At 57.0% G+C, this 14,821-nt stretch overlaps 1 protein-coding gene across 2 annotated transcripts in view; it reads left to right on the top strand.

Moving 5' to 3' along the window:
* Window positions 1–9,123, top strand: part of CHST8 (carbohydrate sulfotransferase 8) — a 110,913-nt gene extending 101,790 nt beyond the window's left edge. For both annotated transcript variants that reach the window (XM_081108522.1, XM_081108521.1), the window contains 2 exons: window positions 7,023–7,060; window positions 7,586–9,123. In XM_081108522.1, the coding sequence (XP_080964648.1) occupies window positions 7,023–7,060; window positions 7,586–8,692 (1,145 nt within the window). In that variant the 3' untranslated portion in view covers window positions 8,693–9,123. The remainder of the gene's footprint in view (window positions 1–7,022; window positions 7,061–7,585) is intronic.
* The last annotated feature ends 5,698 nt before the right edge of the window (window positions 9,124–14,821 follow it).

Below are 14,821 nucleotides of genomic sequence, written 5' to 3' on the forward strand. Positions count from 1 at the left end.
AGCCTCATTCGATCCATTGGAGGCCTTTGGAGAAAAGACTGGGGTCACCAAGGAGAAAGCATTCTGCCTCCATGCTGTCCCCAGACTCAAGCCGTAGCATCAGCTCTTCCCTGGGTCTCCAGCCTCGGCCTGCCCTGCAGCGTTTGAACTTGCAAACCTCCTAAGTGCATGAACCGATTCCTTAAAATACATACCCTTCCATGTATGTATCCTATTGGCTGTTTCTCTGAAGGACCCCAACTAACCCAGCCCATCATTCAGAAACCTCCCACACTTCCTCGGAGTGGGGCTTGGGGTTCCCGCAGGCTTTCTCCCCTGACCCCTGCGGGCAGCACACCCACCCCTGAGGGCAGTACACCCACCCTGCCAGGCCCCCCCCCGCCCCCCCGCGCCCCCCCCCCCCCGCATCGCACCTTGTGGCTCATCCCTGCTGTGTGTCCCATCTGCGCACCAGCTGTGCAGGAGGCCTTTCTGTGGCACACACATTAGGCACAGCGGCTGCTGCTCTCTGACTGGGATGTGGACGGTGCAGAGCACGGCGACAGCCTTCATCCCACCAACTGCCCAGGCACCTGGGGTAGGTCTGAAGCTTGGACTCAGGATCTCGCACATACGGGCGCCAAGATGCAGTGGGTGCCTCACTTTCAGGTGTCTCCCCTGGCTCAGGCCGGCCTGAAACTCCTGAAGTTTCCAAGCCTGATGGGCAGCCTAAGTGGACATGTGAGTGTGCTCACAGGTGGGTGTGGCCACACGGACTCACCCCTGAGAAGATGTGGACATGGGACAGGAGCCAGGGAGATGCAGCTCAGTCCAGGGAACCCCAGGGATCCAGAGAGCATGAGTCTGAAACTCCGCCCAGGGCAGGGATTCACTTACACCCACACCCAGGTGCACCTCCTGGGCCTTCAGTTCCCCATCTCTGCCCTCCCTGGGGGCCTGACTCCTCAGGATGGCCCTGCCTTTCCCCAGGCCACAGTGTTCAGAGTGGCAGGACCTCTCCCCACTGCTTACCAGGGCCTAGAGTTGGAATTTGAGCAACCAGATGAGCAGTCATTTCCCTTAAATATGTTCAAGGGCTCCAAAGACATGTTTAGCCCTTTCTAGGCACTTGGGCCCTGTTTTGACCCCTGTCAGTGTCACCGGTCTACACAAACTGGCACCAAGGAGTTGGAGTTGGAGGAGAAACTAAGATGGCGGCATAGATAAACACCGGGAAATTGCTGCCTCCCACAACAATTGAAAAATGCAACAAAAACACAAAACGGACATCATCCAGAACTACAGGAAGGCTGGCTGAGTGGAAATTCTACAACTAGAAGGAAAGAGAAAAGCACACTGAGAGCCAGAGGAGCTGCGGAAGTAAAGTGCAGAGGTACGGAGGCTCGCGCGCGCGGAAAGGGGCTGGCACCTGAGGACGCGGCTGTCTTTTTGAATCCGGAGGGAATCTCAAGCTCCCGACGGCTCTGAACTCCGGTTCCAGGAAGTCTCTGGGGACCCAGGACTCATACGGGGAGAAACTGGACTGTCTGGCAGCGGGCGAACTTGAGGGCGGCTTTCCCTCAGAGGTGCTTGCAGCCGTTACCGGGACACTGAGACGCGCGACTCCTTAGGGCAGGGCTAAGGATCCGCCATAGCTGCTTGCTCCGCCCTTTGATTCCTTGAGACCCCGCCCCACCCAGGCTGCAGCAGAGGCTTTTGCATATGAATGCCCCAGCCCTTTGCAACCTGATAATTACCTAACTGCAGCCGGGCCAGACAGACCCAGAACTTCCAAGAGAAGGCCCAAGGCCCCACAGCGGCTTGCATTGCTTCACAGCTGAGCCTCATCAGGGTACCTCCAAACTCCAAAAAAGGAAGGGGAATCTGAAGTTCTCTTCGTAGCTCCTGCTGTGTAACCTCAGGCAGAGGCTAAATTAGCACCTCCTTAGATCCAAGAGCCAGTGTACCCAGTGGTCAGAGGGGGACCATCCAGATTACAACTCCTCAGATCCATAAGGGACACACTCAGGGTGCAGTCTCAGTGAGCACCAAAGCCCCACTGAAGCAAGTCTTGCCCCAGAAGGGTGTCTCCAGCACAGAAGTTCTCCCACTGCAGGCACAGCTGATTCTCACTGCCAATTGGCCTGGAGGTCAATTCCTCCCAGTGATCCTACAACAACCAAGGCATAACTACAAGACTGTGCACAAAGCCCACAAGGGGGTGCACCAAGAGTGTCCACCCCAGGTAACTGGGGAGGCTGAGACACTGGGCCCTACAGGACACCGAGCAAACAAAGCCACTCTATCAACACAGGGAAGCAGCCAAAATGCGGAGACAAAGAAACAGGTCACAAATGACAGAAATGGAGGAAAGCAAACGACTGGATATAGAGTTCAAGGCCACGTTTATAAGGTTTTTCAAGAATTTTATGGAAACCTCCGATAAATTTAGTGAGTCCCTCAATAAGTATAGTGAGACCATGGAGGACATGAAAAAGGACCAACTAGAAATTAAGCATACACTGACTGAAATAAAGAATAATTTACAGAGATCCAACAGCAGACAAGAGGATCCCAAGAATCAAGTCAAAGATTTGAAATACGAAGAAACAAAATATACCCAACCGAAAAAGAAAAAAGAAAAGAGATTCCAAAAATATGAAGATAGTGTACGGAGCCTCTGGGACAACTTCAAGCCTACCAACATCAGAATTATAGGGGTACCAGAAGAAGAGAGAGGGCAAGATATTGAAAACCTATTTAAAGAAATAATGACAGAAAACTTCCCCTACCTGGTGAAAGAAATAGACTTACAAGTCCAGGAAGCGCAGAGAACCCCAAACAAAAGGAATCCAAAGAGGACCACACCAAGACACATCATAATTAAAATGCCAAGAGCAAAAGACAAAGAGAGAATCTTAAAAGCAGCAAGAGAAAGACAGTCAGTTACCTACAAGGGAGTACCCATACGACTGTCAGCTGATTTTTCAACAGAAACCATGCAGGCCAGAAGAGAGTGGAAAGAAATATTCAAAGTGATGAATAGCAAGAACCTGCAATCAAGATTACTTTATCCAGCAAAGCTATAATTCAGAATAGAAGGTCAGATAAAGAGCTTCACGGATAAGAAAAAGCTAAAGGAGTTCATCACCACCAAACCAGCATTATATGAAATGCTGAAAGGTATTCTTTAAGAAGAGGAAGAAGAAAAAGGAACTCTTACCATTTGCCACAGCATGGATGGAACTGGAGAGCGGATAAATACCACATGATCTCACTCATTTGTGGAATATAATGAACAACATAAACTGATGAACAAGGACTGATCCAGAGATGGAGAGGCATTGATTGGACTGTCGGGCCTTGGAGGGAAGGTAGGGGAGGGTAGGGGTAAGGGGGAAAGATCAACCAAAGGACTTATATGCAAGCATATAGGCCTAACCAATGGACACGGACAACGGGGGGGTGAGGGCATGAGCGGGGGGGGGGGGACGGGGGGTAGAGGGTAACGTGGGGACAAGGACACATATGTAATATCTTAATCAATAAAATATATATAATAAAAAAAAGGAGTTGGAGTTTTTGAGTTGAACCCAGCGAGCCTCCCGCCTGTGACTCACAGGGCAAGGGACCCTCCTCTCCCACCGCTCACATGCCAGTGAGGCCCCCTCCCAGCTCTGCTCCAGGCCCAGGCTGCACCACCTAATCCTAAGCACTGGCTCTACACACCCTCGTCAGCCTGTGCCTCCCCTCGGCAGGCAACCAGGGAGCTTTTCAGCCAAACCCTCGGAAGAAGACCCGTGAAAAGCTCACCATGTGGAACCCACTTGACAGTCCCCATAACTCACGCCTTGTTTGCTCTCACCGGTGCTAACTCTTATTGTATTGTGCATATTCTAACTGCTCTGCGTATGTCATCTATCCAGAAAGAGAAAGTGGTTGTTTATTTTTTATCACAGTGCAGGGGGATTGTTAATGTTTTATTGGAAAGAGGGGGCGGGTAACTCAGATATTGCAAGTGGAGTGTACATGACTGCCTTGGGATTCCCCTGTCCCAGGGTGGGGTGGGGGGATGGGGAATGTGCATGGCAGCATTGGCATTGGGTGGACAAGGAGGCGAGGGGTCATGGCTTGTGTTGCTCAGAAAACCTAGTTTTACCTGGATTGTGTGCTTATTTCGGGGTTTGGGGGGGATGATCATGATTATATTGAGGCCAGCCCCCCTCCGTTCCGTAAGTCCCCCCTGGCACAAATTCTGCTGGCTCTCAGTGACAATACTGTACCTTCCTGGTGAGTGCAGCAAAGGCAACACTGTCTTCCCCGGGCTCTCCATGGAGCTGTCCGGGGTCCTGAAGTGCAGCCCACTCGGGGAGCGCAGACCCCAGTGTCAAGATCCCAAGGTCCTGGCCTTCCCTCGTTCAGAGCTGGGGTGGTCTTTGCTTCAGCCTTACTGCAGTCGGCGTGTGGAAGAGCAGCGTCCTCCATGGGGAAAGGAGCACGGGGCCTCTGCCAGGGGGAGAGCACATTACATTTCCTTTGTTAAAATTCTGCCTTTATTCCAAAGGGCCAGTCTTTGTCCAGCAAGTTGCCATAAGTTTAAGGGTTTGGAGCATAGAGCTTGTGGCAAATATAGTTCCCCATAGGATCTGTTGTTGGGTTTTCCACAGACAGTTTTTCTTTACAAAGGAGACAATCGCAGCCAGGTTGGCTGTGTTAAACAAAACTGGCCAAAGGTCAAGAGACTTCCCCAGAGCTAGGCTCTGTCCAGCTAGGACTTTTTCTCCAGCCTATGCCCAGGGTTCTGGCCCTACCAGCCTCCGAGTGGGCCAAGCTCGGACACACCTGTCCAGGCTGCACAGATTAAATGGGACAAGCCCCGCGGCCACCACCCTTCGGGCTGTGGGGACCATGCAGGTGGGAGGTCACAGCTGTAGGGGCTGCAACCTCAATAAACACGTTGTCGTCGAGTCCACCAGCTGGCAGGTGGCTCCTCGGCCCCACTCTTGGCCGAGCCTGGCATGACTCATTTGCTCCAGAAAAGGAGCATAAATAAGCGCCATCGTACCTTGACAAGTTGACAGGGTTGACAAGCAGAGTAAATTCCTGTGTCTGAAGCTGAGGAGGGGAGGTGATTTAGCAGAGCCAGCTGCCATCACCAGAAGAAAATAATTAAGGAAACGCGGCAGTGTGGAGGGAAACGGAGTGTGTGGCGGGTCCCTTCTGGAGAAGGGCTCTGTGATCATCGGCCGCAGGAGGAAGCAGCCTGTGCCAGAAACACTGAGCCCAGGAAGCTCATGCTGGGGATGGCTGCCTGAGGAGGGCGAAGGGGGTGGCGAAGGGAGGCAGGATCGGGGCTGAGAAGGGGCCCCTGGCAAGGGGCTGAACTCTAAAGGCTCCTGTCTCACAGTCAGGCACTCTCTGATCATCCCCGCCCTCAGGGGTACAACCACTTCTGCCTGGAGCTTCTCCTCAGCCTCGCAGAAGAGTCCGGAAGGCCTGTTTCAGAGCTCACCCACCTCCACACACCTATGCACATAACCTGGGGAAGGCTCAGGAAGGCGGACACTCTGCCCTTTGCCCAGGGAAGGGCATACCCCTGTTCTGAGCCCAAAAGGACCAAAGGATAATACTGCATCAGAAGAAAGATGCAACGCGCCAAGTTCTGCCTTCATTCCCACCTCTCTTGGGACTTGAGAAAGGCCCCAGCAGGCTCAGGGACAGCAGGCTTTCAGTCCAGGGTGACCTGGGGCACCCCCAATTGCTGATAAATGAAGGAGATATGTGGGCACATCCTCAGCCTGACCAGTATGAGGCCATGGCCATTGCAGTGGCTGAACCTGTACAACGACCTCAGAGAAGTGAGTGGAGTTTGGGGGTCAGGGACAGAGGACCTGGACATCCTCTCACCAGCTGGGCTCCAGCCACTGGGCCTCTGCCAAGTACTCAGAGACGGCAGGGGCAGTGCTGGGCCTCCAGAGCACCCACCCCAGGCAGCGCCAGGCTCAGCCCACTGTGTGAGGGGAGGTGGTTCTGATGACTGGCTTCTGGCAAAGCCTCAGAGCAGAAAGGGCCCCTGAAGTGTCCCTGGCCAAGCCGGGCTGGGCCAAGGAAGCCCAGACTCCTAAGTAAGTTCCCCCGAAGGAATCATCTTGTCCTTCTGGGACATTCCCCAAAACAGACCAGGCCTGCTACGAGGCAGAATCGTCTCCTCTGGCCAAAGGCTCGCCTCCCAGTGCTTGTTGTCCTGGGTGAGCCCAGCCCCAGCCCAGGCAAAGGTGGGCAGAGGGGACACCTGGAGTGTGGCCAGTGATACGCTGACCTCTCTCCACCTCCCCACAGTCACTGTGAGTGCTTGCTGGACACTCTGTGCCTGGGCTCTGCTCCGCCCTTTGGAGGAGAGCGGTGTGTGGTCAGCTCACCCCAGAGCCCCAGGGCCAGCTGCAAGGCCAATGTCGCAAAGTGGATGGCTCAGTTAGGAAACTTCCCAGAGGGAAGTGGGGAGACCCCAGTCCAAGGAGAATGAGTGTGTTCCAGTCCCAGGCCAGGTGTGTGCAAAGGTGTGGGTGCAGGTGTGTCGTATTCCAGGTATGGAACGTCCACATGGACTACAGCCGGCAGAGCCAACAGGGCATAGAGCATGGACAGGCCTTTCTGAAGGGCCCTTTCCCCCTCGGATTTAGTGACAGTGTGGGTGGGAAGTGGGCTGTGAGGTTTCTGGATGCTCCACTGGGCAGGTGTGTGGCAGCTTGGGCAGGGCGCTCTTCCAGACCTTCCAGGTCATGCTGGGAGGTAAGACGCCAAGAAGGGAGCATCAGCTGGCAGCCAGGGGACCAGGTCTTTCCTGCGCCCCCATTTCCATGCGGATGGGAAAGGGGGGCACTCACACCGTAGTGCGCCTCTCCTGCGTCCCCCCTGAACTGCCTTTTTATGGCGCCTACCCGAGTGCCCTCCCTTTGGGGCACCCACAGTCAGGAGCCCAGCAGGTCCCTGGGAACTACGTGGTTCTTCCGGCGCTAATACTGTGCTCTCTGTTCGCTTTTCAGGAGTAAAGTTCAACATCAGGCTACAGCAGTCGCGCGACGTGAGTTCTGATGAATCTCAGCAGGGCTGCCTGGGGAAGTTGGCGAGGGCAGGGGAGAAATCTGGAGTGCGCATTAAACCCGTTCTTGGAAAGAAAAATGTGTCCGGCCCTTCCCGGGCGCCCTGGGAACAAAGCCGGGGCCCGGGGCCGTGAGTTTCCCTTTCCCATTGGATGGCAGCGTTGGAGTGTGCTAATTGACTCAGTAAATCTGAGCGGCTCCTCCAGCCACCGCTGCCAGCCCCGCCCGCCTCGCTCCGCCGCGTTCCTGGGAGGCCTGCGCCATCTGGTGGCCAAAATGACACGTGCACCTCGGGCCCTGGCCAGCTGACGCGAGGACCCCAGGGCTGGGCGGAGCTCGGGCCAGAGCGGTCACCTCCTGCAGGGCCAGCTGTCTCCCTCCCCCTCCTCTTAGACACTCTCCTGTCACCGAGCGGGCAGGGCCTGGGCGTGGCGAGGCCCGGCCTGTGTGACCCTCGGGGCCAGCTGTCCTGCCCACCCTGGTAACCCTTTCTCTTCTCGCTCCAGGACTTCCCGCCAGGCAGTTCCCAGGATGGTGTGTTTAAGGCGCCCACAGAGAGGGTCGCCCGAGACGTGTCCAGCCGGGCACCCAGAGGCCTCCGCCTACCGGGGCCTGACGCACCTCAAGGCCGCCCAAACCGGGGGGCCCGTCTGCGGCCCCAGCAGCGCCGCCGCCGGCTGCTGATCAAGAAAATGCCTGCGGCGGCGGCCATCCCGGCCAACAGCTCGGCCGGCTCCGCGGCCCGGCCAGCACCGCGGGCCCCGGACGGCCGCTGGGTCAGCCTGCACCAGAGGCAGCAGGAGCGCAAGCGGGTGATGGGGGAGGCGTGCGCCAAGTACCGCGCCAGCAGCAGCCGCAGGGCGGTCACGCCCCGCCACGTGTCCCGCATCTTCGTGGAGGACCGCCACCGCGTGCTGTACTGCGAGGTCCCCAAAGCGGGCTGCTCCAACTGGAAGCGGGTGCTCATGGTGCTGGCCGGGCTGGCCTCGTCCACCGCCGACCTCCAGCACAACACCGTGCACTACGGCGGCGCCCTCAAGCGGCTGGACACCTTCGACCGCCAGGGCATCCTGCACCGCCTCAGCACCTACACCAAGATGCTCTTCGTCCGCGAGCCCTTCGAGAGGCTGGTCTCCGCCTTCCGCGACAAGTTCGAGCACCCCAACAGCTACTATCACCCTGTCTTCGGCAAGGCCATCCTGGCCCGGTACCGGGCCAACGCCTCTGGGGAGGCCCTGCGGACGGGCTCTGGCGTGCGCTTCCCCGAGTTCGTCCAGTACCTGCTGGACGTGCACCGGCCGGTGGGCATGGACATCCACTGGGACCACGTCAGCCGGCTCTGCAGCCCCTGCCTCATCGACTATGACTTTGTGGGCAAGTTTGAGAGCATGGAGGACGACGCCAACTTCTTCTTGAGCCTCATCCACGCCCCGCGCAACCTGACCTTCCCCCAGTTCAAGGACCGGCACTCGCAGGAGGCACGGACTACCGCGGGCATCACCCACCAGTACTTCGCGCAGCTCTCGGCCCCGCAGCGGCAGCGCGCCTACGACTTCTACTACATGGACTACCTGATGTTCAACTACTCCAAGCCCTTCGCTGACCTGTACTGAGGGCCTGGCGGCTGCCCGTGGGCACCCTGCCCACCACTCACCTGTCCGAGGGGCATGTTTCCTTAGCCAGGAGCCGAGATGTACCCAGAACAACTGGGCTCCGAGGACGTGAGGAGCTGTGGCTGCTGCAGGCCCTGGTGGGGACAGAGGCCCAGGCCTTGGGTGGGGACCCTGGCCCAAGCCTCATAGCCACTTCCTTCCTTCTTGGCTGAGGAAGGTATGGAGGGGTGTGAGCTGGACACCCAGGAGTCCCAGCTGCCCACACCCAGCTCAGCCAGGAGTCAGGATGCCCAGGGAAGCCTGAGGCCCGAGAATGAGGGCCGGGTGGTAAGGGATCTCCTGCAGTCCCTTTGCCATTGCCTTGTACCAAACCACATGGTTTGCAGCTTTTCTATGACCCAGGAGGAGGTTCCAAATAAAGCACATGGTTTCCAGAACAGCAGTGTCTACACTCTGTCTTAGCATGGGAGCACCAGCCCTTTCCCGGGGCTGTCGGGGGCTCTCTCTCCCTCCCCAGAGCAGCCAGAGCCAGGCGCCCACAGGCCCGGTTGCACGGAAGTCCAGGGCAGGAGTGGCCAGTGTGTGTGACAGCAGCAGCTCACAGCAGCTTCCATTCCGGGCCAGCTCCTCACACTCAGGCCTCCGAGGCCAGCACTTGGTCAACTGGGTCCTCCTGTCTCGGTACCAGCACCCTCGTCTGCAAAACGATAGACCTGTCCCCCCGGAGGCCCACTGGGTCTCTTCTTGTCGGTGCTCTTCGTGGGGGCGCTGTGAGGACTGCCAGCGCAGTGATGAGCTCTTTGGGCAAGCTGCCATGCGGGGCTGCCACTGGGCTTGTTGCAGTGCCCGTGGGTTCCAGTGGGTGTGGCATTGCCGGGCAGGGAGTAATGCCATCCCTGGCTTCCCAAACCTCTGGGCTAAGAGGTTTGGACCAAAGCTGCCATCTTCAGACCTTGACCCTGCCTGGCCTTGATCCCTGGCTCCATTCACCTGACAAGACCACCTCAAAGTTGTCAGGATCGTCTTCCCCTGGTGAACCAGGTCTAGGGAAGTGGGAGGAGAGGCTATAGAGAAAACATACCGAAAAGAATACATTTTCACACAGGAATGGCTCTGAACTTGTCCAAAGCCAGGGAGCTTCCTGGAAGGTCTTGGAGAGAGTGTTTGTTGGAGCTTTGAGTGTGGGTGTGACTGTGGCCGCTTTGGGTCTTGTTTGCAATGGGAAGTGCTGCCTGACTGTTTCTAGGCATCTGTGGGTCTGTCTGCCTACCTTTGGGTCTCATTTCTGTCTCTCAGGAGTATGCTGCTCACCCTTCTTGGCCCCCTGTGGTCTCTGTGGATCTCTCCCAGGAGATTGCTCTCGATCTGTTCCCACTGGAGAGGGGAGGTGCTGCTGGACCCTAAGAAGGAGACCCTGAGGTCCCCACAGTGGGACACACTGCTGGATCCCACCCTGCACTGCAAAGCGCACACTGGAGTGAGCTGCTCCATCTCCCTCTCTGCCTCCGACATGGGCTCTGGAAACTTACAAAGGCAGAACAAGGAGATGAGGCTGCCACCTGCCTGTTCAGGCCACATATGTCCAAGAGCCCTGAGCAGGGTGAGGCTTCCCCTCAGGTTGCAGCTGGAGTGGCCTGGGCCATCTGACAGAAGGAACCCAGCGTGCCAGGGAGGAAGCTGTGGTCAGGGCCTGAGGGTGTGGGAGGCAGGAAGGTAGATGCTGAGAGCCAAAGAGGCTGACCCACCAGCACCTTGGCCAGGGCCAGAGCAGTGTAAGAAGAGGTGGGAGGGCTAACAATGGCCCAGAAGCAGCTGTCCCCAGGCTGTGTGCCCACAAAGTCAGACAGAATTCACGATGCAGAAACAGTGTCTCTGGTCACAGATGTATTGGCCACGCCTGAGGCAGTGTCACTGACCATCAGCTCAGCTTAGAGACAACCAGGATTGCCCTGAGACCATCCTCCACAGTGTGTGCATGTGCGAGTGTGTGTGTGTGTGTGTGTGTGTGTGTGTGTGTGTGTGTGTGTTGGGGGGTAGGAAAAGACATCTTCACTTGTGTCATCTCTCAGAGACAGCCAGACCTGAGTTGGGCAGATATACACACACAACACATCCATCAAAGAGGGGGTTTTCCTCCTGGGCGATAACAGGTGACACAGTCCTGGCTCCCAGCATGACCGCCAGGCCCAGTCCTGAGACCTCACCCTGAATCCACTGAGGTGGTTTTAGACCCAACTCCAGTCCCTAACCCCAGCCTCAAGCCTTGTGTAGCCCTAGGGGTTGGGGACAGTGGAGCTAACTGCCAATACAGGAAAGTGTGTGTGTGTGTGTGTGTGTGTGTGTGTGTGTGTGTGTGTGTTGTGGGTGTCTGGGCTGAGAGAGTGGATGGGTGAGTATGTGAGTCTATATATATGTCTGTGTGTCTGTGAGTGTGTCTGTGTCTCCATGTATGTGTCTCTGTGCATCTGTATGTTTGTGTGGGTGTGTCTGTGAGGGTATGTGTGTGTGTGTCTGTGTAAGTGTCTGGGTGTGGGGTTGAGCATGTAAGTCTCTGTGTATATATGTGTGTAGGGGGTTAGGGTTAGGTGTGGTAAGTGTCTGTCTATGGGTATCTGTCTGGGGTGAGGGAGTGTGTATGTGTGTGAGCCTGTATAATATGTCAGGGTTGGGGGGACTTGGACAGTCCTCCCCCTCCTCTCTGGGACCATCGTGTGCTGCCCATCCCTGCCCTACTTCATCTGCTTCCCGCTTTGTGGGTACAGTGTGGAGGGAGGGCTGTCTGGGTCAGGGTCCTAAGAAGGGCCCACAGGCTCCTCCCAGAGGTCAAGCAGCCCACCGTGCATGTAGGGAAAATAACCACTGAACCCCCAGTGCCCTTCCCCTGCCTCTCTGGGGCAGCCCACAGGGGAGTCCCTGCCAGGCCTTTGCCCCCAGAGCAGCTCAGACCTCCTCAGACACGAGCCTTGCTCTCTGAGTGATGAAGAGGACAGACTAGGGTCCTCCCGGAGCCTGTGAGCTCTAAGAGACCTGAAGCCTGGGGAGATGAGATTTGAGATCCGCCAGGTAGTCAGGTGTGACATTCAGGTGCCTTGGGCCTCCAAGACACAGCCAAACCCTCCTACTCCCCACTGTGTGGGCTTGGCCTCCCCCACAGGGAGGGGCCCAGGACAGAGGTAGGCAGGCAGTGGATGGAAGGACAGTCCTTCAGCACCCCTCCCCTCCCATGTGCCAATTTCAACCTTGGAGTTGCACCCCCTTGCTGGGGGGTGGGGCACTGGAATCTCAGGAGAGGCCTGGGGCTGGCAGGCGATTTCCCCTCACTCCTCGCCCCCCCACCTGCCCCCATCCTTAGCTTATCATCTTTGAAGAGCACCCATGGCTCATCAAGGGACTTTCCTCCTGGTGTCTCCCCCCACTCCACCCAGGGCAGCAGGACCCGGAGCTGGGCACAGGGAGCTCAGTGCTGGCCCATGGGCACAGGAATGGACCAGGATGGTTCCCAGGAACTGGGGGCAGGCTACTGGGGCTGAGCAGGGCTGAAATGATCTGTCCTCATCTCGGGGACCCTGTGTTGATGGGTACTATGACCTGGATGAGGAATAAACCGGCACCCTTAGGGAGCTGTGGGCTCGCCCTAGTGTGGGGCGAGGAGGGAGTGAGTTGGCCATGGCTGCCCTCTCAGAGGAAGTGGCTCCATGGTCCATTCAACCCATGCTGGTGGGGAAAGGGAGGGGAGTGAGAGCCCTGAGCTGTGGTCTCTCTGGGTGGCCTGGCCTAGCGTTGAGGCCGGCGTTGCTCCCAGACTCTTCACCCTGCCCTTTGCACAAGAGTCTCAGCTGGGATATCGTGGTCAGGAGCGGAGGGTGGCCACAGGTCTGGTGGGGCTGGAGCCACCTAGGAGCACATGCTTCTGCCCCTCCCCCACTGCTGGGGGGGATGAGAGGGGGGACTCCAAAAGTTAAGCTGGGGGCTGCTCCCAAGAATACTTGAAGCCTAGGACAAGGGTCAGAGGGCAGAGGTCAGAAGTGAGTCGTTTCAAACCGAGTTGCCTAGGGTGTGCCAGCCTAAATCAAGTGCTCAGGACAGTGGGTACTGTGTTGGCCTCGCCCATGCACTCCATGGTAGGTAACCTCTCCCAGCAGCTGATTGTGCCTGCCTTGCCCCACTTCACAGGCGAGGGGGCAGGGGCACAGAGAGGCTTGTCCAGAGGTGCACAGGATGGCACCTGGAGCTGCGATCCACCCAGCAGCCGGGCTGTGACCCCCTCACTCCTGTGGCCGCCAGGGCCTCATCCCCTGGGCGTCTGGGCGATCCAAGGGAGGGCGGGGGCGGAAGGAGGCCTCCACCGGCAGAGACACGGCTGGCCACCAGGGGGGGCCAAGACCTCGCTCCTGAGCAGCGGCCTGGGTATCCCCGGCCAGCCCACGAGGTGGCAGCAACACCCCGACTGTGGGCCAGTCGGCGACACACTGCCTGGAGACCTTCTCTCCCTCCCAGCCATGGGGTCACCCGCGCGGTGCCTCGTGCTCACAAACCTCACAGGGCCGTCAGCAGCCTCCGGCGCTTGTTTGTCCTCCACTCTCCATGAGGGTGGCACAGGCCTTCTGCGACCTCAACCACAATACGCACTCACTGGCACAGGCACAGACACAAGACATGCCCCACACAGGCACACAGCGGTGCACACACACCCCTCCTCACAAATACACATCCAGGCCCAGAGACACCTCCACGGACACACAGATACAAACATACGTGCAGATGCACACACACACTCGTGAGACACACACCCGCACACTCACACAGACATCCCCGGAAAGGGCACAGCTAGCCGTGCATTTCTGACTGCGGGGAAATAAAGGGAGGACCGGAAAGCCCCTCGCTATGTCAAAGGCATGCTCCTCTGCACCGCCCGTCCGGGTCTCCTCGCTGCCCTTTCGGAGGCCAGCCCTCCGCTCCCTCTTGGGTCCCCAGCCCCTGTCTCCTCCTCAAGAGCATCACACCCCGGGGCGCACTGCTGGGTCATCAGACTTTCCCAGCGGGGCCCCATCTTCAGAAAAGAAAACGGGTTAGCCTCTTCCCCTCCATCGCTTGCTCCCTTCTTGCACACGTCATTCTCTGCCCCTCAGTGAATCCGTCTGTCCCTCCCCAGTGCCCACCTTTTACCCAAGCCACTTCGTCTCCTGCCTAGGCTCCCAAAGCAATCATAGGAATATGGTATGTCCTGGCTTACCAAGTACTGTGCTAAGCATTTCATGTCTAGAAGTCCTCATCGCCGCCCTGTAAGACAGATGTCATTGTCATCCCATTCTGTGCACATGAGGAAACCGATACACGGGTGAAGTGATTTGCCCAAACTCACACAGCTTTTAAGAAGATGTTCTGCCAGAGCCGGTTTGGCTCAGTGGATAGAGCGTAAGCCTGTGGACTGGAGGGTCCCAGGTTTGATTCCAGTCAAGGGATCTGGTGCATGTGCCCCCAAGGGTTGTGGGCTCGATCCCCAGTGTGGGGCATGCAGGAGGCAGCCGATCAATGATTCTCTCTCATCATTGATGTTTCTATGTCTCTCTCCCTCTCCCTTCCTCTCTGAAATCAATAAAAAAAAAAATTTTAATTAAAAAAAAGATGTTCCAACTGACAAATCTCCAGGGGGGCTGGGAAGAAATTAACCAAAGAATTTACATGCATAACCAGTGGACACAGACAATAGTGTGGTGAAGGCCTAGGGTGGAGCAGGGCTGGGAGGAGGGGGATAAAGAGGGGGGAAGTTGGGGGACACCTGTAATACTATCAACAATAAAATTTTTTAAAAGAAACTGACAAATGTTAAAAGAAAAAAGATGTTCCAAGATTCGAACCCTGGTAGTTTGGCCCTGGTGTCCACCAACGTGCCATTCTGCTTCTCAGAGATAACCTCATTCCAGACCTTACAGACAAGTCATGTCCCATAGACACATCCTCTTGAGCCTCCTGCTGGATTCAAAGGCACCATCATCCTACACCCGTGTCTGCACCCAACCCCATCAGACCATGCCTGTTGCCTGTCGGCTAACCTGCCGGTCGCCTGGCACAGCCTGGCTGTGCTCTGTGACTGTCGTCTGTCTCTGCCTGTGTCTGGGTCAGCCTGTC

This window comes from Myotis nattereri (assembly GCF_964212035.1).
Source record: "Myotis nattereri genome assembly, chromosome: 15".
Classification (NCBI taxonomy): domain Eukaryota; kingdom Metazoa; phylum Chordata; class Mammalia; order Chiroptera; family Vespertilionidae; genus Myotis; species Myotis nattereri.